This window comes from Mustela lutreola, chromosome 5 (assembly GCF_030435805.1).
Source record: "Mustela lutreola isolate mMusLut2 chromosome 5, mMusLut2.pri, whole genome shotgun sequence".
In the NCBI taxonomy this organism is placed as follows: domain Eukaryota; kingdom Metazoa; phylum Chordata; class Mammalia; order Carnivora; family Mustelidae; genus Mustela; species Mustela lutreola.
The window spans coordinates 152,224,047-152,248,227 of record NC_081294.1 but is presented as its reverse complement, the minus strand read 5'-3'; the positions used below and the strand labels follow the sequence as shown (position 1 = coordinate 152,248,227).

The 24,181-nt window shown below is 47.3% G+C and overlaps 2 protein-coding genes across 4 annotated transcripts in view; both read left to right on the top strand.

The window, feature by feature from the left end:
* The window catches only part of GFPT2 (glutamine-fructose-6-phosphate transaminase 2), a 42,879-nt gene extending 35,276 nt beyond the window's left edge, over positions 1-7,603 (top strand). Inside the window, exons 16-19 of the mRNA XM_059175950.1 lie at positions 2,523-2,650; positions 4,144-4,311; positions 5,233-5,394; positions 6,727-7,603. Of these exons, the coding sequence (XP_059031933.1) occupies positions 2,523-2,650; positions 4,144-4,311; positions 5,233-5,394; positions 6,727-6,771 (503 nt within the window). The 3' untranslated portion in view covers positions 6,772-7,603. The remainder of the gene's footprint in view (positions 1-2,522; positions 2,651-4,143; positions 4,312-5,232; positions 5,395-6,726) is intronic.
* A 4,164-nt stretch (positions 7,604-11,767) lies between these two features.
* Positions 11,768-24,181, top strand: part of MAPK9 (mitogen-activated protein kinase 9) — a 47,752-nt gene continuing 35,338 nt past the window's right edge. For 2 of the 3 annotated variants that reach the window (XM_059175949.1, XM_059175947.1), the window contains exon 1: positions 11,768-11,974. The gene's annotated coding sequence lies outside the window, so the exon portion shown is untranslated. The remainder of the gene's footprint in view (positions 11,975-24,181) is intronic. The other variant, XM_059175946.1, reaches the window with a different exon arrangement.

The following is a 24,181-nucleotide window of genomic DNA, read 5'->3' as shown; positions in this document are numbered from 1 at the left end:
AGGAAAATCACCATCTAACCTTACAAAGCCCAAAGATTTGAATCTGGCCAACTCAACAGGCTGAAAATATGGATGAGAAAATTCTTCGCTTTAAGCCAGATATGAATGGTGTAAAAACAGTACTCGACCCTGAGTACTGAAGTCAGCAGTTCCCAAGATGTGGTCTGCAGTCCTAGTGCTAGTCTCACCGTAAACACTATTTATAATAAAAATATTTATTATATTTATGTATATTATGTATGTTTATCATATTTATATTTATATAAATATAATATGTGTTTATTATATTTTATATTTGTAAGTTTATTGTATATATATTTTGTATATATTGCATATTTATTATATTTACGTTTGCCTTTTTTGCTGTGTGGACATTTGCAAAGGCAGTGGTGGCGACCGTTGGCACCGTAGCACACCCCGCCATGCACCAAGCTTCGCTTACAAAGATGTCCTTCACGATGCAGAAAAATGCATTAATCTTAGTAAATTGCAAAATTTTATATGTTCTCTTTGACAAAATGGGAAGTGTGCATAAAGCACCCTGGAGAGTGTGATGGTTGTTTCCAAGACAAGCACCCTGGGATTGTTAGAGTAGCAACTTGAGTATGTGACAGACGTTTTCTCAAAAAGGAGCAAAGTTCGCCTGACACTTCAAGAAGAAAAACTGACAGTATCTCTTGCCAGTGATAAACTTTAGGCTTTCTAGTGAAATTCAGTATCTGGGAAATCTTGTAGCTGGTGAGTGTGAACTTAACCCCTTCCCACCACTTAAAGGCATCTCTGATCAGGCCGTGGTGATTTGAACATATGTCATTTCTTAAAAAAACATTTTATGATGAAATGTGTCCATTTTTAGAAAATTTGCATAATGTAGTGAACCTACATTTTCCAAATGGCCAATGTGTGATGTTACAAAAGTACACATGTGTAAAACCTCCCTTTAGATAAGTGCAAGATAGACCGATATTTTTAAAGTTTTTTTTTATTTATTTGACAGAGAGAGAGAACCCAAGTAGGCAGAGAGGCAGGCAGAGAGAAAGGGAAGCAGGCACCCCCTGAGCAGAGAGCCCCATGTGGGGCTCGATCCCAGGACCCTGGGATTTAGATTTTTATTTATTTATTTATTTGACAGACAGAGATCACAAGTAGGCAGAGAGGCAGGTAGAGGCGGGGGGGGGAGGAAGCAGGTTCCTCGCTGAGCAGAGAGCCGGATGTGGGGCTCGATACCAGGACCCTGAGACCATGACCTGAGCCGAAGGCAGAGGCTTAACCCACTGAGCCACCCAGGGGCCCTAGACTGATATTTTAATGTCACAATGTAGGAAATGTTTATGGATGTGATTTCAGAGTCTACATTGGCAACTACTCTTTTAAGAAATTACTGTTTCTTGGGGCACCTGGATGGCTCAGTGAGTAGAGCATGTGACTCATCTCAGTGACTCAAGTTCAAGCCCAAGTTGGGTGCAGAGATTACTTAAATAAATTAATTTAAAAGAAAAGACATTACCATTTCTTGAGTCTGATATAATATCAGAGAAACACATCCACGATTATCTGAAAAAGTAATGTAAATGTTTCTTCCTTCTCCAACTATAAAACTCTGTGAGGTTGAATTTTCTTCCTATACTTCAACCAAAAGAGCATATCACAACAGGTTGAATGAGGGAAAAGGTGTGAGGATCTAATGTCTTTATTACAGAGTCAGGCATTTAAAAAGATTTATAAAAATATAAACCAGTGGGGTGTCTGGGTGGCTCAGTGGGTTAAGCCTCTGCCTTTGGCTCAGGTCGTGATCTCAGGGTCCTGGGACCGAGCCCCGCATCGGGCTCTCTGCTCAGCAAGGAGCCTTCTTGCTTCTCTCTCTCTCTCTCTCCCTCTGCCTGCCTCTCTGCCTACTCTCTTTCTCTCTGTCAAATAAATAAATAAAATCTAAAAAAAAAAATTAAAAAATATATAAACCAGCACCATTACTCTCACTAACTTTTAAAAGTGTATAATGGGGTTATTGTGATTTTTAAATGAATGAATAAAAATATCTTTAATTTTCTCAGTTTCTAATCTGGTAAGTACTGATAGAACCAACAGAAGCTGAGTGTCTTATGGATTCACAATCATTTTTAAGAGTGCAAAGAGGTCTTGAGACCAAAAAGATTGGGAAACTTTGGTCCAACCTACACTGGTGTTGTCCCTAGCAGGTGGACTGGGTGGGGGCATAGGACATTAATTGGGGGTGTCAGCCCTGAGCCTCAGTTGCCTCACCTATAAAATGGAGCTAGAAATAACGCCTTCCTGATCACCTTACAAGCTTAAGAAAGTATGAACATAAACAAAATCCTGGCTAATCACCAAGTTACTTCCCATAATCTACGTTTAAAATCCTTTGGAACTAATGTGAGGAAGCCAAGTGCATCAAGTGGTGGGAGTTCCTAAACTCTGTCTTACACGCCATGATTTTTCTGTGTGAATCGTGCTATGAAATCTGTATGACTGGCATCGCCTCTGCTGTATTTGTTGCGATTTAGGGCTGATCAAGGAAGTGCTGTCGCTGGATGAGAAGATTCACGACCTGGCCCTGGAGCTGTACACACAGAGGTCACTCCTGGTCATGGGTCGGGGCTATAACTATGCCACGTGCCTGGAAGGAGCTTTGGTGAGCCTCCCCTTCCCCATCACCGCCCACCAGCCCCTGCATGAGGGCTCTCTGCAGAGTATCCCTATTAGCCCTCAAACTTCCAAAGGGAGCTAGAGATCCTAACAGAATGAGCTTTGAAAACCAGCCTGCTTTTTTTTTTTTTTTTTTTTTTTTTTAATTGGTAACTGGGAGCCCAAGAGCTGATGGAGCTTGGGCAGGTGCCAGGATGGCGGGGCTACCAAGGGGTTGGGCGGTGCTGTCCAGGGGCTGAGTCTAGTCTCTGCTTGCTGCTCATGGATGGGAGTGCCCAACCAGAGTAGATGGGAGACAGCATCACTCGTGAGAGGGCACTCGGGACCCAAGCCAAGGGCACCATCCCTGGCCCAGCTTGGTTCCGCTCCTCTTCCTAGGGAGCAAGTCCCTGATCCTTCCCCATCACCTGCATCTGAGAGTTTTACAAGCAGTAGGGGTGAGTGGGAGGCAAGGTGCATGAGCTGGAGTTGGCGCCAGTGGCAGTGAGCTCCAAATTCCACATGCTTCCTGGGCAGGCTCTGATCCCTGCCAAAGCAAGTAAAGGGCTGGGCATGCTGCTTCTGGGGTCAGTGGGGTGGGGGGGGGGCACAATAGGAGCAAGACCTGGGTGGAGTCTACTTGCCTCTCCCCCATGCCTCTGTCGCCTGGTGCGGGATAAGGGGGTCTCAGCTGCTGTGCCCCAGTGTCCTGGTAAAAGATGCATATTCAGCTGTATCTCCGAGTCAGTCTTCACGGGAAGAAAGAAGCTTTTACTCCGCGGTTGGGGCACATCAATGGCCCTTCTGTGGTCTCCTGGGGGCTGGCACTCCAGCTGTCTACAGCATTCCCATCCCCAGTGGAGCTATACTCCCAACAGTGCCCCCCACCACCAAAATAAATAGTTGTAGGGGAGTTGAGAAATGTTTCTTTTGACACTCACCCATTCAGTGACATAGGTTTAATGGTAACTGAATAGAAATGGATCTCCATAAACATCGGGGAAAATTCCAATAACAGTCCAGTGTGTGTGTGATTTTTCCTGGTGAGTAAGTTGAAAGAACGCTTTGGAAGTTATTAATGGTCTAGAATTGGGGGAAACAACCCATCAGATAATTGAAGGAAGCTATATCTAGACAGAATGCAATGTTGCCATTACAAATTGTGACTGTGGGGAGGCCATGGGGCCCGGACAGAGAGTGGAAGGGGAGAGCCAAATCAGCTCTTGAGCCAAATCTGACTTGTCTATCCAAGATGGCGGCTATGCTGGGGGTGGTCTGGGACATAGGCTGTGTGCTGGGCTCTGTGCATGCTGTGGCCCTAGGCCCCGAGGTGTTGGCCACTTCACCCATTCATCTGCCCTGCAGCCCTCAGCTCCCTGCGTTCTGGAGTCCTCCCTCCCCTAGCTCCCCTTCCTCTCCTCTGGCCATCTACTCCAGCCCCCCCCCCCCATCTGCCCCATCTGCCCAGTGTCACACGGACCCCAACTTGTGTTTCCCCAGAAAATTAAGGAGATAACCTATATGCACTCGGAAGGCATCCTGGCTGGGGAGCTGAAGCACGGACCCCTGGCACTGATCGATAAGCAGATGCCCGTCATCATGGTCATCATGAAGGACCCTTGCTTTGCCAAATGCCAGAACGCCCTGCAGCAGGTCACAGCCCGCCAGGTGAAGGGTCTCAGATGGGCTGGGGTCCCTTCTCTCCTGTCCTCTTCCATACACAGATTATAAGCGGGCCTGATGCTAAGCAGGCTTGACTACACTACCCCTCATGAGTGGAACACACATTCAGAAATGACTGTCCAGCCTGTGGCCATGAGCACGACGGCTCCTCAGGGACACCTTGTGACCCAGATTGGCCCAAGCTGTCCCGGAGCCCCAGTATGGAGCTGCCTGGAGGCGGGGGATACAGAGCTCCCCAGGGATTCATTCTGGGAGGGCTTGTGAAGGTACAGGGAGGTAAAATATCCAACAATACCCTTCAGCCAGCTGCCACCATGCCTGGCTCAGCAGAAGTTATAAAACAAGTAGCCAGACAGAAGTTATAAAACACAAACCACTTTACTTCCTTGCTTAAAACCCTCCGGTGGCTTCCCATAAAACAAGAGCAACCAAAGCCTGCACCCCCTGGCCCCTTCCTTCTCTTTCGCCCTCATGCCAAGCTGATCTCTGCTTCCATGCCTTGGCGCTGGCTGTTCCTCCCCTGTGTCTTCTGATCATATTACCGTGTTTTGTTGCCTCTGCGGCGCTTATCTAGAATTCATCATTAGTTATTGATTGGCTGGTTTATGGTTTTTTCTCTACCCCTTGCCCTTGGCAAGGCACATGGAAGCCACTCAACAGGTGGGTGCTGAATGAATTCCACAGGCTGGCGATCACCCTACTAGGGAAGGGAGAGAAACTCACCCAACGGCTTCCAACACTCTGTCCTTTGAGCCAGCTGTGCGCATCACCTCCCCCGTAACTGCAACAAAAGCAAGAGATCACTGTGATCGTGGCCATGAGGTTGATCCCAGAAACGCGGCTGTAGGTGAGGGGTGATTCCTTCTGAGACCACCTGCGTGTTGTGATCCTACTTCTTGGCTGTAGGGTCGCCCGATTATCCTGTGCTCCAGAGACGACACTGAGAGTTCCAAGTTCGCGTACAAGACGATCGAACTGCCCCACACGGTCGACTGCCTCCAGGGTATCCTGAGTGTGATCCCGCTGCAGCTGCTGTCCTTTCATCTGGCTGTGCTCCGAGGCTACGATGTACGTCTGAAACTGCGCCGAGTGCCCCCCCCCAGGGGAAAAAACATAACCCCGGAGTTCTGATTCCATTCTTAAGTGCTTTTTTGGTGTAAATATTCATAGGAGAAATTTTTTCATTTAAAACAACTTTCTTTTTAAAGTAACTTAGACCCCTTGAAAACAAGTTGCAAGGTTGTGAAGGTTATAGTAGCCTATTTATATATCACCCAGAGGGTCAAGGTTAATTAGCCAGTTCAATAATTTATTCCAGTCTTTGCCTTGTGCATGTGAATTTTTGAACATTTTTTGAGATTATATTGAGAATGACATTTTACATCTTCCCTTTAAATATATTTACAAGTATTTTCTTACGTCTTGCGCTTATTGAAGCAACATTTACAGTATTTCAAATATAATAACTTCCACAAGCAACATGTACAATATTCCAACAGTCTTGTGGCATGGATTGTAGCTATGATGACTTAGCCAGTCTTCTGTTATTTAAACTGTTGCTAATTTGGGGGGAAATGGCTATATAAATCACAACTGCAGTGAACATATTTGCACATGTATCTTTCTCCCACATGTAAGACTTGTCTTCAGTCTAGCAAATGATTCAACATTTTGAGACTCCTAACATGTATTGTCAATTTATGTTCCAGAAAAGAGCCCATTTACCATCCTACCAACAAAAGTGTAAGAGAGCATACAATTCACTGTGTAAAGAAACAGAAGTTTGATTACAATTTTATTTTGAGAAAATATCCAAGATGCTTTTAAAGATGCATAACCTTGCAACAACAGCAACAACAATGTAACAGATATCTAATGGTGTACAAATCCAGAACTGCCACTGGCTAACATTTTGTCATATTTACTTCTTTTAAAAAAAATATTGTGAGCAAAAGAAGACATTGTAGATAAAAACTGAAGCTTGCTTTATCAACCAACCCAGTCAGATTTTCTTCCCAACCCCCACCACGGACTAATAAGTCTCGTGAATTGAATGTGTGATCCTTCCAAGAAAAGTGAATATTTGACAGGACACACTGAGCTCACTCGTTTTAATAGCACGAACCAGATCCTTTTAATAGTGGGAACGCAGCATGACATGAAGCAGGTGCCCACTATGTGTCTATTGAATGAACTCAACATTATGTAGTTGAGTGACGTTTCTGGAATAAGGAACTGCTTCTGAGACTTCCAAGATGCAGGTCTCCAGGAACGAGTTTATGGCCAAAGATGGTCAGAACACCCATCTCCTTGTGTTCGGATACTTGGATGATGGGCTTTGTGACATGGCACGTTGCTGAGCTCAATGGGGTCCTGAGCGGGTACTTTCTCTCGTTTTAGGTCGACTTCCCCAGAAATCTGGCCAAGTCTGTGACCGTGGAGTAGAGAACAAGAAAGAGCCTGAGGAGGCCGTTGCCACCTGTAGTGTGTGGTTCGAGGCCCATCCCAGGGAGGCCCAAGTGGGAAGAACAGCGGGCATTCTGTGTGTTCCAAGTAGAGCCCAGTAGAGCTTGACAGCTGCCACGTGCCTTGTACCCCAAGTGCTTTGCTTACAGCAGATACTGTTTCTCTGTGTCCTGAACTTGCCAGAGGTTTATACATGGGAATCAGAGCAGACATTTCCACTACTGTGCAATAGAGACACAGCTCTCTTCAGAGTTAACTGTGAACCTTTTTTTTAACCAACACTAGTTAGTTTTAAAAGACAAAATATTTATAATGATTGTATAGCTTTTAAGTTATTTTTCTAGTATGTGGCTTTCAGAAGCCAAGGTAACTCCCGGACCATGTACCCACCAGCCTCCTGGCAGGGGGGCATTCATCTCAGATTTGAGCACAAGGCATTGCCCCTCTGGACTCCTTTCTCCTTTCCTGTCCTCTCTGGGCTGCCCCTGAATCCCATCCCCTGACACCAAGGAAGCCTTCCCCCACCACCATCATCTTCCTGCACCTCCTATAAAGCCCTTCAAAATTTCAATGTCCTTCCGATGGTTTGTTCGCCTATAAATCCCTCCCAGCTCTCCAACTTCAGTTCAACCTGATTGTGGTTCTTTTTAAGCCCAGGCAGCATTTTGGTCCCTGCTCCTACCTATAGTAAAACGCTTGAACTATCCCATGCAAGAGAGTAGTTTCAAGTGGGCGACCTTGCCCTCTATTTAAAAGCGTGCACAATCGAAATACTATGCAATTTTAAGACAATAAAGATAGTAAAATTCTTTTTTGGCTTGTGGGTTTGGATTTTTGGTAATCTCATTCTTTTTTATGTACTCAGACGTTGAGGGGTCCTTAAAACAGGAAATCAGCAGGGTCCTATGGGAGTGAGCCCCATTTCTTGGTAGCCAATGGCATGGTGCCTGCACCTGTGATGGGCATCCTTTTAACGTGAACATGAGGATTAAAATCCTTTCCAGGGGCAACAAACTGTAGGATACTGGGGACTCTAGGTTGAGTCTGCTAAACGGCTGTTGGAGGGGGTTGGAGCACCTGATGCTGTTTAAGGTTGCCTGGAACCTGAAGGCAGCATGCGGGGGTGAAACTCTCAAGTCCACAATTTTTTTTTTTTTTAAGATTTTATTTGAGAGAGAGGTGGGGGGAGAGCAGGGGAGAGAGAGAGAAGCAGGCTCCCTGTTGAGCAGGGAGCCAGACGCAGGGCTCAATCCCTGGACTCCGGGTTCATGACCTGAGGCGAAGGCAGATGTTTAAATGACTGAGCCACCCAGGCGACACATAAATTTGTACTTTTTATTTCCATCATCACCAATTTTATTAATACAGTCAGGCAGGAAGATAAGGAGCCAGGGATAAAGAGTTCTGAAGGCTTGTGGGGTTGGCATTTAGGCTCCGGAAGAAAGTAGCTATCCCAGATGGCTTGAAATGTGTCTTCATGACCATTAACTGGTGTGAGTGACTCTAGGACACCATCAGACCCTTGTAGTGCTCCCTAAAACTCACCCACCACCAGGTGCTCCCGGCAATGGCAGCCACTGGCAGAGGTTTCTTGCTGCCCTTCCAGAACCCCACTTCTGAAGGGCTGGCAGGATCCCAGGAGCGCCATGGAGGCATCCTCTGAGCCCCATCCTCCCCCTCACCCCACAGAATTCACCAGGGTGTGAGTCAAGCCGGGAACCATGGCCTCATCCCTGACTCCCCTTCCTCCCTCACCCCCCACATCCCCCCTCTAAGACTGATCATTCTACAGCTTCAACGGACCTCTTTTCTTTACATCAAGTTTTTTAGTATAATTTACATACATCAAAGGTCACCCTTTTTTTAGATGCCCACTTCTGAAATTGGATAAATATACAGTGATATGCTCATCATTGTAATTAAAATATAGAGTATACCCTTCAACCCCCCAAATTCCCTCCTGGCCCCCACTGATCATCCCTGCCCACCCACCCCCACCTTGATCTTTGGCAACCACTGAACTAATTTTGCCTTTTCCAGAATGTTCTATAAACAATCATAGAGGTTGTAGCCTTGTTGGCTTCTTCCACTTAGCATGAGGTTTTAGGGGCACTTTTACAGGCCGTGCATCTGTCAGGTAGTATTCCTCTGTAGGGATGCACCATAGTTTGCTTACCCAACGGGCTACATATGGGCTTCGGTTGTTTCTAATCTTTGACCATTTGGAATAAAGCTGCTATATTTATGTCCGGTTCTTTGTGTGGACATGTTTTTATATCTCTCAGATACATATCCGGGAACAGGGCTGCTGGCTGGTATGACAGAAGTATGTCTGAGGTTACCAGAAATTGCCAAACTGTTTTACAAAGTGGGCATGCCCACTCCACTTTCCCACCAGCCGCGGATGAGAGTTCCAATGGCTCCACGTGGTCAGCACCGATGTTCTCTTTTTTACTGCAGCCATCCTGGTGGCTGTGTAGTGGCAGCTGTGCCTCTTCATGTCCCTCAAGTCTTGAAACAGTTTCAAATCAGTTCCTTCTTCTTGACACCTGTCCCAGACCAGGCCTCAGCTTCTCTTAGAAGGGCCTTTGCAGTAGCTCCCTCACTGGTCTTGTGGACACAAGCCCCCCATCCCTGAAACTCTATGGGCTCTAGTGATCTTTCCAAAATAAATACCTAAGCACATCGTTCACTTCCTTTCTTAACACCCCTCAGCAGCCACCTTTTCCCTCCACAGATGGGACCCCTACGCCGTAATGCCCCAAGGGCCAGCAGGTAAGGGCTAATAAAGTCATGGCCAGAGATGTGTTGTAAGGAGTGGCAGGGACTCTGGTGAGCTAGGGACCTCCCTTCAAGGGGCAGCTGCCACTCAGTTCCAGCCAGCTACTGCCTTCTGCGAATGCAGGTCCCATGGTGGCAGAGCTGCTAACCAAGAGAAACCAGCAATTGAGATTTTTCAAGTGAAAGCTCCCAATTTTCAAATGTTGGCAACCAAGCCAATTCAAAGACAAACAAACAAAACTGGGTTAAACAAGGCATACTGGTGAATTGAAGTGAGCCCATGGATCTCCAGTCTATAGTGCCCATCCAGCTCAAGGCCCTACTAACCCACCAGTCCACCTCTCCCATCTCCAGCAAGACCAGGTGACCTTGGATTTCCTGAACACAGCATGCAGGTGCTTACTTCTGAATCTTTGGGTCCTAGTGCCCTTTCCTCCTAAACCACATTCCTGCTAGCTTTCCAGCCTCAGTTGGGGATTCCGCCTATCCAGGAGGACTACCTCAACTCTTTCTCCACACCCAACAGGCTAGGTCAGCTGCCAGTCCTGCTCATGTGTGCCACACCCTCCCCACCACTCATCTCACGTGGCCTCCGCCAAAATAATGTACATTTTTCCAAGCATGGACTAGACCCTTCCCACCTCAACACCTCAGCTCTGTGTCCATAAATGTTCTCTGTATTTCATAAACCAAAAAAGGGGAATTTAAGAGGACGCACCCACGAGTGCCCCTTAGTGAAATGAGAGCTCTAACAGCCAGGCTTTACTAGCCTCCCATAATCCTTGATGATGGCAATTTTTGGCTCCCTGTTTTCTCTTGTGCACCTGGGGCAGGTGGTCAGCGAGGCTGATGTAAGGACCAAGGTGGGGCCCCCTTAATTCAGATCACACTCAGGAGCTACAATTTCAAGCAAGGATGGGCCACAGTCTATTTCAGAAAACTCCCTCTGGTGGCCAAGGTAGGGGGTGGCCTAAGGGAGGACCCCATGGAAGGATCGGGTCTTCGATGATACTCCTCTTCTGAGGCCTTGGTGCCCTCAGCCTGGCCCTGCGTCGCAGGCCTGCCATCCTCCCCAAATTCTGCCACTACCCTCCATGCCCCCAAGCCCCTTGGCCTCCGCCCCGCAGAGCCCTGCTTCTTCCTCCCAATTTGTCCCCTGCCCTGATGACCCAGAAGTCTCTGGCGTTCTGCGCAGGCCGCTCCTCCTCCACAATCCCTCTTTCTACCGGTCCCCAAAGCGTGCACCGCCCCCCACCTATCCACGGACCTCTGATCCTTTTTCAGTGTGTCCAGTCTTCCTGCCTCACTCTCCGCTCTGCTTCTTCAAACGCAAATCTCGCAACAGGCAATGCCCCGGCCTCTCCCGTCATTTCACACGACCCAGGGCCGCTGGAAGCCGAGCGAGGGGCCACAGGGTTGCAGGAGTCGGCTAAAAAGAAGGTAAGTGTCAGGGCACCCCAGGCCCTAGGGGGACCTCGGCACTGCGCTCCTTTCCTCCCCATTTTCGACCTTGCCTTTCTCTGAGTCAGAGGTTTGACCCCCGCCCTGAGTACACCAGCCCGTCCCCTCCTGCATACCGTCACGGACACGCGGGGAACCCAGTCTGCACGCGGCCAGCTCCTTGTTCTCCGCTCCCCGACTCTAGTCGCTCAGAGAAGGCCGCAGAGTCCACGACCCCTGCCTCTCCTCCCCACTCCTCACCGCCTCGGCCTCCACGTCCTCCCGGGCGCCACCCCGCGCCGGGCTCCTGGGCGCCGGCCGCCAAGGCCCCGGCCTCCCCTCGTGCTCGCCCTGAGCTCTCCCTCAAACGGCCGGCTCCGTTCCCCGACAGGCCGCCTCTCCGCGGCCACCCTGCACCTGCCGCCCGGAGCGCCCGGCTCTTGGTCCGCCTGTCGGCCTTCTCCGCCGCCTCCCGGCTCCCGGCTCCCGCGTACCCGGTGGTGGGGATGGCTGACTCCGCGCGCTGTCGGACCCGAAGGGCGCCCGGCACAGGCTGGAACAGCTGCGCGGCCGCCGCCCGCCGAGCGCGGCCGAGCCGCTCCGAGCCCCGCACGGAGACTCCGGCTCCGCCCTTCTCCCCGCCCACGCCGCCCGTCACGACCCTCCCCCCCGGCGCGATTGGCCGCGCCTGCCCGGCTCTCCGCGCGCTGATTGGTGAGCGCGCGGGTCGGTCAGGCTCGGCGCCGCGGCGGCGGCGGAGGAGAAGGGAGCCGGACCGGAAGGGTCGAAGCGCCCCGGCGCCCCTCACACCCACTGCGGCGGCGGCGGCGGCGGCGGGGCGGAGCGGGGCGGGGCGGCTGGCCGGCCGAGCCCCCGGCAGCGGAGCCGCGAGCGGCCAGTGCGCAGCGCCGCCAGTCCGCCCGCTCGCCTTCTACCCCTGGCGCGGCGGCTGGGAGGCGAGGTGAGCCCAGCGGGCGGGCGGGAGAGGCCTGGCAGGGTCTGCTCGAGCGGGCCCCGCGGGGAAGGAGCGGCAGGAGGGCCGCGCGGCCGCAGTGGGCAGGACTGGGGATCGCGGGGCCGGGGGCTGCGGAGCGGGCCGGGCTCTGTGGGGGCGCAGGCGGCCCTGGCCGCCGCCCCTGCCCTCCCGGCTGCCGCAGTCGCCCCCTCCCGCCCGGCTGTCAGCAGCTAGGGGCTGCGGGCCCGCTCCCTGGCCTGGCTCTGGCAGACGTGCGGCGGGGTCTGTGGACGCCATCCCTCCGGACGGAGGGGCGCGCAGTGGCATACCCGCGCGGGGATGCTAAGGACCCGGAGTCTGGTTCCCGCGACCTTGGCCAAGGCACTGACCCTCGGGGTTCCAATGCTTTCCCCTAGGGAAGGTGGGGAAATGTCTCCCGTTCTGGAAAGGGTTGTTGTCCGGCTGTGTCAGTGTGTGTGAAAGCGTCTGGGCGGGAGCCCGGGCTCGTCTGCGGGAAATTGGGCGGGATTCCACCCCATGCTTGTGTGATTTGGGTAGGAACCCTGTCCGCTTCCGCCCAGAGACCCCCATTCCCGCGCTGCTCCAGTGCCTAGTCATTGCACATTCAGTGCCTAGCAGTGCCAGAGCGGGCCCTGCCCACCTCCCCTACCACTCCCACCACCCAGAACTCTGCCCTCCAGTCCCACCCATCGTCTGCCCTGCCTTGACGGCTCAGCCCTATTTACCTCAGGACCTTTGCACTTCCGTTTCCAACGCTTGGAGCTGTCTCCGGTATCTTTGCACAACTGGCTCCTTCTGGTCGGATGTCTCATTTTCCAGGAGGCCTTCCTTGACCGCTCTCTTTCTCCCCTTCGTCATTCTATCTCATTATTTTGTTTAGTTTTCTTCCTAGCGTTGCCTCTGGGTTGAAATGACTGTGTCTGTCTGTTGATTTTGTTTCCCTACTAGGATGTAGCTTTTTGAAAACAGGTAGTTGTCTGATTTGTCCCCTGCGTTGTCCCCAGTGCTTAGAAGGCACACAGTGAGAATTCAGTGATACCAATCCAATGAACGAATGAATGACCCTGCCTACTGTTGCTTCTGCTTTGTCAGTTTATTTACTGACTTGACTAACTCGTGAAATATGTAAGCAGATGGAAGCTTGTTCTCGTTTTGCACAACATCTTAATGTCCTTGACCCCTTTATTTGGTAACTGTCAGAACAAGCTGTGATGTGAAATTTTACATTTTTGTGATATTTTAGCTCTAATTTCCTTCCACACGTTCGGGAGGCGGTTACCAAACTCTGCATTATCTAGGTCAGGCTTTCTGCTCAGCCCTGGGGACACAAAGGCAATAGCAACAGGGTCCCTTCCTCCAGAAAGCCCAGCAGAGGCGGCAGATACATGGACAGGTTAGTGCCAGGACAGTGTGATGGAGTGTAGTGGAGGGGCTCCTCTGTGGAAATGTGGAGGAAGTGACAGGTGTACTAGAGTTGGGCCCTGAAAAGAAATTCGCCAGGCAGGGAGAGGCACAGAATGGGGGGAAAGGGCAGGGCGGAGGAAGGACATTAGGCCAGTCTGGGCTCAGGAGTTAGCCTGCAGGATGGTGAGGACACTGGAAAACCAGACCTCACCCCACAATCTTAAGAAAGAAGTCGGAACTCTACCTTGTATTCCTGTGCTCCTGATTCTCAAGTGTTGGCAGTATCTAATTTTAAAAAATTTTTCAATGCTCTGAGCCATGCAAAATCCATTTAGCTTGGTTGCAAGACTGTTGGCTCTCCAGGGCAGGGTGTGTAGGAGGGCAGAGCCGGGAAAGGTAGCCCAAGGCCAGGGCCCTGTTTGTTTATTCGGGTACTCTCACTTAATTGTCACTGGTGACCCCCTGAGTAGCAGCTGTGAAACCCATTTCTGCAGAGGTGGACAAGGAGGCTCACAGAGTTCCAGCAGTGAGCTTCACAGCATGCAGCTTGGAAAGTGAAATTTGAACCCAGGCCTCTCCCCAGGAAAGCATCCTTTCCTGGGTTCCTCAGCTCTCACTGTTCTCTTTTGGCTTTTAATTTGTTCTGAAAGAACAACATCCAATCTAGGTGTTTGCCTCCATTTAATCCTCTCCCTCTTCTTTTTTTTTTCCAAAAGGATCCTGCAGGGTTAAAGATAATCCTATTTTGGCATAGTCTTCTCTGGAGAGCGTTGATATTCCTGAGGATTTCATGTTTGTGATGCCAGGATTAAAATGTGTTTGAAATAAGTGTTGGAGGGCATATTCAATTTGTCTATTTAAAATAAAATGTTCTTAATTTTCTGGATAAAGAAAAGTGCCAGATGAAGCAATTAACAGCGAGTGAAGCAGTTGTTTTCGTGATGCATGAGGTAAAACAGAAACCACATTTTCTTAACACTTGATTTGGCAGTCAGGGCAGCTATTTGTGGTTTAAATATGTAGCTAGACTTCTCCTCGGATTAAGATGACTTTTTTTGTTACATCATTTTCTTGAAAATAATTAAGTTTGTACTTGGCCTTTCGTGATTGCGTCAACTAGTTTCAAGGTCAGTCTTTATTTTAACTGTTTATTATGAGAACTTTCAAACACAGACCAAAATTAGATGATAGTAGCCCGCTTCCACAGTTGTCAACTCTCGGCCCATCTTCTTTCACCAGCACCCTCCATACTATTTTCAAGAGAAAACTAAATGTCATGTCATTTCATCCATGAATGTTTCAGTATATATCTTTAAAAGATAAGGACTCTTTCGAACTTAGAATCACAGTAATGCCTTTATATACTCAAATAACCAGTCAATGTTCACATTTCCAGTTGCCCCATAAGTTTTATGGTTCTTTAACAGTTTGTTCATTAGAATCAGGATCTAGATGAGGTCCATCTATTGTGATTGGTTGGTACATCTCTTAAGTTTCTTTTAACCTGTAGATTCCCCCCTCTATTTCTTTTTGTTTGTTCATTTTCCTGGGAGTTGATTTGTTGAAGCAGTTGCATTTCTGTAGCATTTCCATGGTTGCGTTTTATGGACTGCATTTCTGCAATGTAATTTATCATGTTTCTCTGTATTTCCTGAAAATTCGTAGTCGAATCTAGATGTGGCTTGTTCAGGTTTAGGATGTCCCAGGTGGGGTGCTCTCTTTGATCTAGAGGCAGATGCTCAGTGCCTAGACCCATTGATTCATTAAGGGTTGTACCATTTGAGAGGAAAGTTTATATATATTTTGCACAACAAAGGCTCATTGTTTCAGATTTTTATATTGGCCTTTGAGTTGCCACTTAAAATATTTTTAATGGATGCCTCAAATCCTCTTTGGTAAATGCTGGGGTATAAATTAATAGAAAATAATGAGCAAGAGTAATCACCATTTTAACATAGGACTTTTTTTTAGTTAAAGAAGTTTACTTCTTTACTATTTGAAGGTGAAATTCAACAAATTTGATTTTATTTAATGTATTTGAGATTTTTTATGTGTTTGTTTGTTTTTTTGGATTTTGGTCCCATAAACTATTTCACCACCACCCCTGCCCTCAGCTAATATTACTTCACAAAGATTACACACTCTAAAACTTTTCAGAGATAGTAAAACTGGATTCCAAGGATACATGGATAACAAATGAGATAGTTCTCTTTTTCTTATAAATGAGCCATTAATATTAACTGCCTTTATGTTAAATGGGTTCTTGCCTATTCTGAAGTTGTAATTTGAAGTGTTTCTATAAATGAATTTTTTTGGCTATGAGGAGAAAGAACGGTGTGAACACCTTTTAATGTATGCCAGAAGTTTCTCTTTCCATAGGCTGGGATAGGAAAAACTTGGGGATTTATTTAAAAAAACAATTTTATCCTCCCTCCCCCACAATGATGCTAAGAATGATTGAGAAAGAATGAACGCTTTTAAAAGAACTTTCTTTAAAAAAACACTATATATGTGTGTGTATGTATTTGTATTTGTATAGATCTGTAAGTGATTTAATTCATTAGACTATTTAAGTATTGTGTAGCTCAACCAATGCTGCTATTAGTTTGATTTTAACATATCTGGGCTGAGGGTGCAGCCCAAGTAATAAATCCACCAGCTCTGATTCTGGAATCAAAATCTGTTTCACCAATTCCTAACTAGACTCTCAGAAACACAGCACCTCTTAGGAAGCAGGTGTCTTCAGCAAATGTCCTGAGATGTCCCCTGCCATGCACAACCTCTGCACAACCCAGTAATGACCATGTCATCAGCTTTCCCCCTTAGCAGATTTTAGTTCACATTTTCAGAATGCAGACTTTGGGGAGGGGGAGCAGTAAACAGAATGGGTGTGGTAATCTTGTCCTAATGTCAGTTGACTTTAAGACCTTGCCCTGTGCTGGGTTCTGTGCTCACTGTTCTCTGAGGTTGATTCAATGCTCATCCCTGTTTTATAGATGAGTGTAGTCCAGGATCGTCTGGCCAAGTGGCAGGCCTGTTACCCTCTGACCCCAGAGTCCCAATCTTTTTTTTTAAATAGGTATCTTTATTGTGCTATTACATGCTATAGTTTAGTATCTAAAGAGAAAATCTAGAAATCCTATTCCAGATAGCTATTTTGACAATTCTTATAAGAAATATTTATTCTAAATCTTAAGTCTGTATACTATAATTTAGAAGAGTAGAAAACACATACAGTAATATGTGTTTTTTCTTTTTACTTTTTTGCCCCCTTCCCATTTCTCCTACACCTAACCCTACCTCTAGCAACCACCAATCTATTCTCTTTATAAGGTTGGTCTTTTTCATTTTTTTTTTTTTAAAGATCCTTCATATAAGAGAGATCATACAATATTTGTCTTTTTTTTTTTTTTAAGATTTTATTTATTTGAGAAAGAGCACGAACAGGGGAAGGGCCAGAAGGAGGTGAAGCCAACTTCTCACTGAGCAGGTTGCTGAACATGGGCTTGATCCCAGGACCGTGGAATCATGACCCCAGCTGAAGGCAGGCATTTAACCGACTGAGCTGCCTAGGTGCCCCAGTATTTGTCTTTCTCTGTCTGACTTCTTTCACTTAGCATAATACCCTTGAGTTCTGTTCATATTGTCATAAATGGCACATTTCCTTCTTTTATATAATATTTAATGGGTATATAAACCACATCTTCTTTATCCACTCACCCACTAATGGACACTAGGTTGTTTCCATATCTTGGCTGTTGTAAATAATGCTGCAGTGAACGTGGGGGTGTGTATTATTTTCAAGTTAGTGTCTTTGTTTTCTTTGGATAAATATCCAGAAGTGGAATTGCTGGATCAAATGGTCATTCTATTTTTTAATGTTTTGAGGAGCTTCTGAACTATTTTCCATAGGAGCTGCCCCAGTTTATATTCCCCCCAACAGAGACAAGGGTTTCATTTTCTCCACATCCTTTCCAGCACTTGTCATTTCTTGTCTTTTTGATATTATCCATTCTCGTGGGCCTGAGGTGATCTTGCACTGTGGTTTTGATTTACATTTCCCTAATGATTAACGCTTTTGAGCATCTTTTTATGTACCTGCTGGCCATCTCTTTGTCTTCTTTGGAAAACTGTTCAGATCTTCTGCCCATTCTTTAAGGCAGATTATTTGTGGGGTTCTGTGTGTGTGCGTGTGTGTGTGTGTTTGAGATTTTAGAGAGAGAGCATGCGTAAGCAAGGGTGGGAGGGAGGAGTGGAGAGAGAGGGAAAGCATGGGAGAAGGAAGGAATCTTAAGCAGACTCCTGACTGAGTGTGGAGCCCCATGCAGGGCTTGATCTCATGACCCAGAGATTAGGACTTGAGCCAAAACCAAGAGTTGGACATTCCGTGCACTGAATCAACCGGATGCCTCAGATTGTTTTGTGTTTTCTGCCATTGATCTGTTTGGGTTTCTTCTATATTTTGGGTATTAACCCCTTATCAGGGGTTATATGATTCACAGTATTTTACCCATTCTGTAGGTTGCCTTTTATTTTGCTGATGGTTTTCTTTGCTGTGCAGAAGCTTTCTAGTTTGATATAGTTCCACTTGTTTATATTTGTCTTTGTTGCTCCTGCTTTTGGTGCCAGTTTAAAAAAATCATTGTCAAGACCGCTGTCTGGGAGCTTACTGCCCGTTTTTCCTGCTAGGTATTTTATGGTGGCGCGCAAGTCTTTAATCCGCCTTAACGTTAATTTTTGTGTGTAGTGTCAGAGTGTTTGAGTTTCATTCTTCTGCATGTGGCTGCCTGGTTTTCCCAGCACCATTTATGGAAGAGACTGTCCTTTCCCTGTTGCATATTATCAGCTCCTTTTGTCATAAATTAATCAACCATGTATGTGTGGACTTTTCGTTCCAGTGAACTGTTCCATTGATACATGTGTCTGTTTTTATGCCCATACCATACTGTCTTAATTACTATAGCTTTGTAATACTTAATTACTATAGCTTGGAAATCAGGGAGCATGATGCCTCCAGCTTTGTTCTTCTTTCTTAAAATTGCTCTGGCTATTCAGTTCCATACAAATTTTAGGATTATTTGTTCTAGTTCTGCAGAAAGTGCCACTGGAATTTTGATAGGAATTGTACTGAAGCTCTAAATTGCTTAGGGAGTATGGACATTTTAACAATATTGGTTTTTCCAGTCCGTGAACACAGAATATCTTTCATTTATTTGTGTCTTTCATTTTTTCCATTAATGTCTTCAAGTTTTCTGTATAGAGGTCTGTCACCTCCTTGTTTAAAGTTATTCTATTCTTTCTGATGCAGTTGTGAAAGCATCATTTAATTTCTCTTTCTGAGAGTTCACCAGCACATAGAGACGCAAAAGATGTTTGTGTGTTGAGTGTGTATCCTGCATCTTGACAGAATTTGTTCTGTTCTAACAGTTTTTTGGTGGAGTCTACCCAGGAACCTGCCCTCTGACTCCAGAGCACCGATGCTAACCACAGCACCCTACTGCCCCACCACGTTTCTTATCCCACTTAGCTTTGCCTTTAACAGACATTTACTGGGCACCCAGGATGAAATTAGTAGAGGATTAGGAAGTGAGGCAGACACATTTTCTACCCTGAAGGAGCTCACGGAGCAGAAGTGGAGATAGATGTGCAGTGCAATAGAAGAGGAACATAGGTTGCGGTGCCAAACATGGGGGCATGCCCAGCACCTTTGGAAAAGAGAGGCTGCAGAGGACAGTGTGGGAGAGAAGCAGGCGCGTGCACTAGACTCTGAAGGAGGATGAAGGTTGGCCAGGAGGACAGAATGGGGAGGGAAGTCACTGCAGGCTGATGAAACAGCTCAGGAAGAGGCCCGCAGGTACACGGGAGCCGGGGCATCAGCCCGCATATCCAGTGGTTCCCTGTTGCATGAGAGTGGGCCACGGGCCCTGTTAGCTCCTCTGCTGTACTAGGGATTGGAATGTACTTTCCAGGCAGTCAGTTACCATCAAAGGAATGTAAGCCAGAGAGCAGTATGACCACTGCACATGTTCAGCAAATCTCTCTTTCTCTCTCTGTCTCTCTCTCTCCCTCTCTTAACTCCTTATTTTGAAATCCAGGTTCATAAGAAGTTGTAAAAATAGTACAGAGTTCCCGTACATCCTCCACCCAGTTTTCCCCGTTGGCTGCATGTTTACATAACTGCAGCACAAGACCAACGCCAGGAACGTGGCACTGGTAGTGTGTGCACACAGTTCTGGGGCATTCTGTCACACACAGAGGTCAGTATAAACATCCCCACCACAGTAAAGATACGGAACGGTTTCCTCATCCAAGAGATCTCCCCTGTGCTACCCCCTACAGACACACACACACACACACACACACACACACGTCCCCACCATTCATAACCCTGGCAACCACTAATCTGGTGTACAACTCTGTAATTCTGTCATTTCAAGAATGTTGTGTGAATGGAATTATACTGTGTGGCCCTTTGGAGATGGGCTTTTTCCCTTAAGGATAATGCCCTTAAGATCACCCAGGTTGCTGAGGGTATCAGTGGTTGGTTCATTTCTCTTGCTGACTGTGTTGTCTTGTGTTCCGTAGAATGGATGGACAGCACTTTGCTTAACCATTCACCCACTCAAGGACACCTGGGTGGTTTTCAGTGTTGAAATGTGGGTGTTAGTGTTTTAAAATGTTAAAATGTAGGTGCTATGAAATCTGTGTACAGTTTTTTTCTTTTAAGATTTTATTTATTTGTTTGAGAGGGAGAGAGCATGACCAGATGGGGGGCAGAGGGAGAGGGAGAAGCAGGCTCTCTGCTGAGCAGGGAGCCCGATGCAGGACTTGATCCCAGGACCCTAGGATCATGACCTGAGCTGAAGGCAGATGCCTAAGCAACTGAGCCACCCAGGCGCCCCATGTAGTTTTTTATGCAGGCAGATATCCCTTTCTAAATGGCATGTGTTCAGTGGTTTGGAGGTAGCAGGAATGGAGGCAGGGAAGGCACTTGGGTGGTTGCCATGGTGAGGGAGAACTGAGAATGCCCTAATAGGAGCGCAGGGAGTTGGGGCCTGGGAGGGGCAAAGGACAGGCCCTGGTACCTGCAGGGGCCTGTGGAGAGGAGACCTCAATGGACCCTTCCTTCAGGGATGCTGTGATCACCAAACATGAGTGTCGTCCTTTATCATAATTTGTAGTAAGTATGGTTTAAGAACTGACGTCCAGAATGAGGACTCTGAGATGCTGCCAGGCTCCTGATTATCAAAGAAGGTGAAGTTGTTGCACTTGCTGTTTTGGATAGGAATTAAAGGAGGAAAAAATAGTTTGGTTGAAAACTTCAATAGCAAGTATTGAACCAAGAGGGCGATTGTGAAAATCTGCTTTTAACTGCAGCAGTTGGTTATTTTAGATCTTGCCTGTTGTGGGTATCCTGAACCATTTGTGTGGTTGAAGGTTGGCCTGAGTGTGAGGGCGACTGACTCGTCATCATCAGAAGAAAGTGTCTTGGTGGAGTGAAGCCAGCAGGATGCGACGTAAAGGGCTGTGTTTTTTCCTGGCCTGATCCTGACCAGCCCTTGGTCACTGCACTTTGCTTTCTAAATACAGTGAGAGAGATAGTAATTAGAACAGGGTATTGGGAAGGATAGGAATAGTGTCATCAGACACACCTAAATTGAGACCCGGGCCGTGCCACTGTCCAGCTAGGGATCTGGGCTGCTTCCTCACTATCTCCTAGCTCCTGCCCTCATCTGCAGAGTAGGGGCAGTGCTGCTCCCCCAGTGGTTGCAGAGAGGGGCAGAGGGCAGGGGGTTGTTTATAACCTGCAGTTCACAGCCTGGCCCACTCTCCTGCCTGTGGCCTCAGCTGCCCCAAACCTACCCTACATTTAGGTCTCACCTTTCCATTTAAAAGGGTTTAATTTGTTTGTTCGTTTTAATGTGAAATATGTGCATGACTAAAAAAAAAAAAAACAAATAAACAAAAAAAACACAGAAAGTTACAGTGGGAAGAGTAAGTCTCATTTCCCCCTTCATTTCTGCACTTGCTCACATATTGTGTATGTGCGAGCGCATGCACGGGACCCTTCCCACAGACTGGCGTTTACTACGTACATTCTTCAACTTTTTTGCCTTAAGGTGTCTTGGACATCATTCCTTTTCAGTACACAAAGTCCCTGCATTATTTTTAATCACTTTATTGTGCTTTCATGCCATAATTTAGTCACTCATTCCAAGTATACCTTTGAGGTTATTTCTCCTTTTTTTTTTTTTTTTTTTTTTTTTGCCAGTTACAGGAAGTGCCACAAACATTCTTGAACAAGTATTTTTGAGCTTTCATACATACATTTTTGTCCAATACATGTATAGAACAGTAGTTTCCAGGTTAGGAGTCACATGCCTTTAAATTTTTCAATAGATAGTATGTCTTCTCCTCGCCAAAAGTGTTTCACCAACTTACAGTGCTTGCAAGCACGATGGAGAAGGCCTGTTCCTGCAACCCTGGGTTGATACCGTGAGCAGACTTGCATTCGTCTTAACTCCTCTTGGAAACCTTCCTTGACAGCCATGTCTCACTCGCACACGCTCTCTGCTTATTCACTAGCTGCCCCTCAACATACCACTGTGCTGGGCCCCTGCCCTTGGGCCCACTTCTACCCCTAGGATACTTACTAGGTGGTGTGATGATCATGTTCTTCGCCATTCGAGGAAAGGGACAGTCTGGATAGTGCCCTCTTAATAACCATTACCTTGTCCTTGGTGTACAGGAGGCCCTCATGAAGTGTGGGGAGGTCTCAGCGAATGGTAGCTGATGTCCCCATAGGACTCAGACATTAGTATCTTATTTACAGTAGTTGAATTGCATGTATCTAGAGGAATACTAGTGAATTTTTTAAAAGCATTTCTTATTCTAGGCTCTAAACAAGTTAGGAATGTTCCTCCTACCCCACATTTATCTGTAGAGTGGGTCGGTTTTACTCCAGAATTCCTAGAGGGGATTCTGCAAGAGTCCTCAGTCTTAGACCAGTAGGGATTTTAGATGAGAGCATTTTGTTCAACAAGGATTCATTGAAGTAGCGTGGTGAAGGGAGAAGGGCATGGACATGAACCAGATGCCTTTAGCAAAGGCTGGGCCAACTCCGTCCCTTGAGCTGTCTGCCCAGTACGCACAGGTCTGAAGAACCCAGGGAGCAGGATGTGTCCTGCGTGTCCACCAAGGAGCAGAGTGTGTCCCTTGTGTCACCAAGGAGCTTTTTCAGTGGATCATGGTAGACACTGGACACTTCCTTAAATTTCTCAATGTGTGAGAGTGAAGACAGACCCTTCCTGCTTTAGAGGTGCTCCCTGGCTGGGGAAGGGAGACAGAGGCAGACCTGCTGAAACCGAGTGACTGTGTAGAAGCAGCGTGGGCGGGGACTAGGTCCTACTGCGGGAGCCCAGGGGAGGAACCAGTGCCCACCAGCAAGGGAAGTGAAGGCAATGACTGCACCTTCAGTGTGTTGATAATGTGGTTGTATGAAGAACTCATACACTTCCCAATTTGTAAACTGTCTTCTAAAACCCAGGTGATGTCCATTTTGTTGAAATAGAATCTCAACAGAGTTGATTTCATTAACAACTAAATTACTGGCTGTCTCCTGCTCACGGAGCCCAAGGTTGACAGAGAAGGTGGCTCTGACAACTTCTCTCTTATGTGCATGTGGAGTTTTTTTGTTTTGTTTTTGTCTACTAAGCGCAACATCCTTTAATTTAAAACTTATTTTAAATCTTGAGATGAAAATCTATCCATCCTCAAACCTGATGATGTAATGTTCTCCCCAAATCCACAAAAGCTAACCCAAGAGTGTGGCAGGCAGAACACAGGTCCCAGCAGCTATAGCAGAGGAGAGAGAGCTCAGGATTGCTCAGCGAGGGTGGAGGAGTACGTTTGCGCCAGTCTCCGAGCCGGCAGGTGGGCCACGGTGCGTGGCGTCTCCATGCTGCAAGATCATTCAGGACTCCGACTGGTGGGCAGCTCTGCCCTCTCCAGCACTTGACTTACATGTCTGGGTCGATGACAGCTGTTCCCCCAGCCAGCAGCAACAGAGAAAGATATGTTGGACAGCAGGCAGCTTTCTTTAAGATGGAAGAAAGAAAAGAAAAATTCTGTTGCTCTGCTCACCCGTCAGGTGCCAAAAGCTGGTCATCTGGCCACACCTGGCTGCCAGGAACACAGCCAGATGTCATGACTAGTTGGGTGGCCATCTGTCCAGCTGGAACAGGGAGGCTTCTGTCCTAGAATGAAGGATGGAGGAGGGGTCCTGGAGATCTGCAGCAGCTTGTGGCTGTCCTGCTGCTCATCACTCTGGCACTGCGGTTTACCTGTCCGAAGCCAGACTCGATGACCGCTTGTGCGCCCGGCTTCCCTCCAGCGGCTTCACCTGCTTTCCCTTCTTCTCCAGGTCATGTACATGCTTCCTCCAAGACGTGCATTCACTTCTCATCCACACCAGCCACAACCCTGTCCTGTTTTGCTAGGTCTCCCTGTCTTCAGTCCTGCCCACTCCAAACCATCCCTCTCTTAGCTTCTCAAATGACCACTCTGAAAAGCAGGTCAGGATCCATGTCTCTCTGCCTCGATGGCTCCGTGGCCCAGAGGCCTGGAGCCCAGATGGCTCAGCCACTGCCCTGAGAATTGGTATTTAAAAAAAAAAAAAAAAAAAAAGCTGGGAAACAGGAGTGAAGGAGTGATCAGCTGGAGAAACTATTCACTCGATTTAAATTCTTTTTTTAGGCCTGTTATCAATCAGCTTATTTCCATATTTAA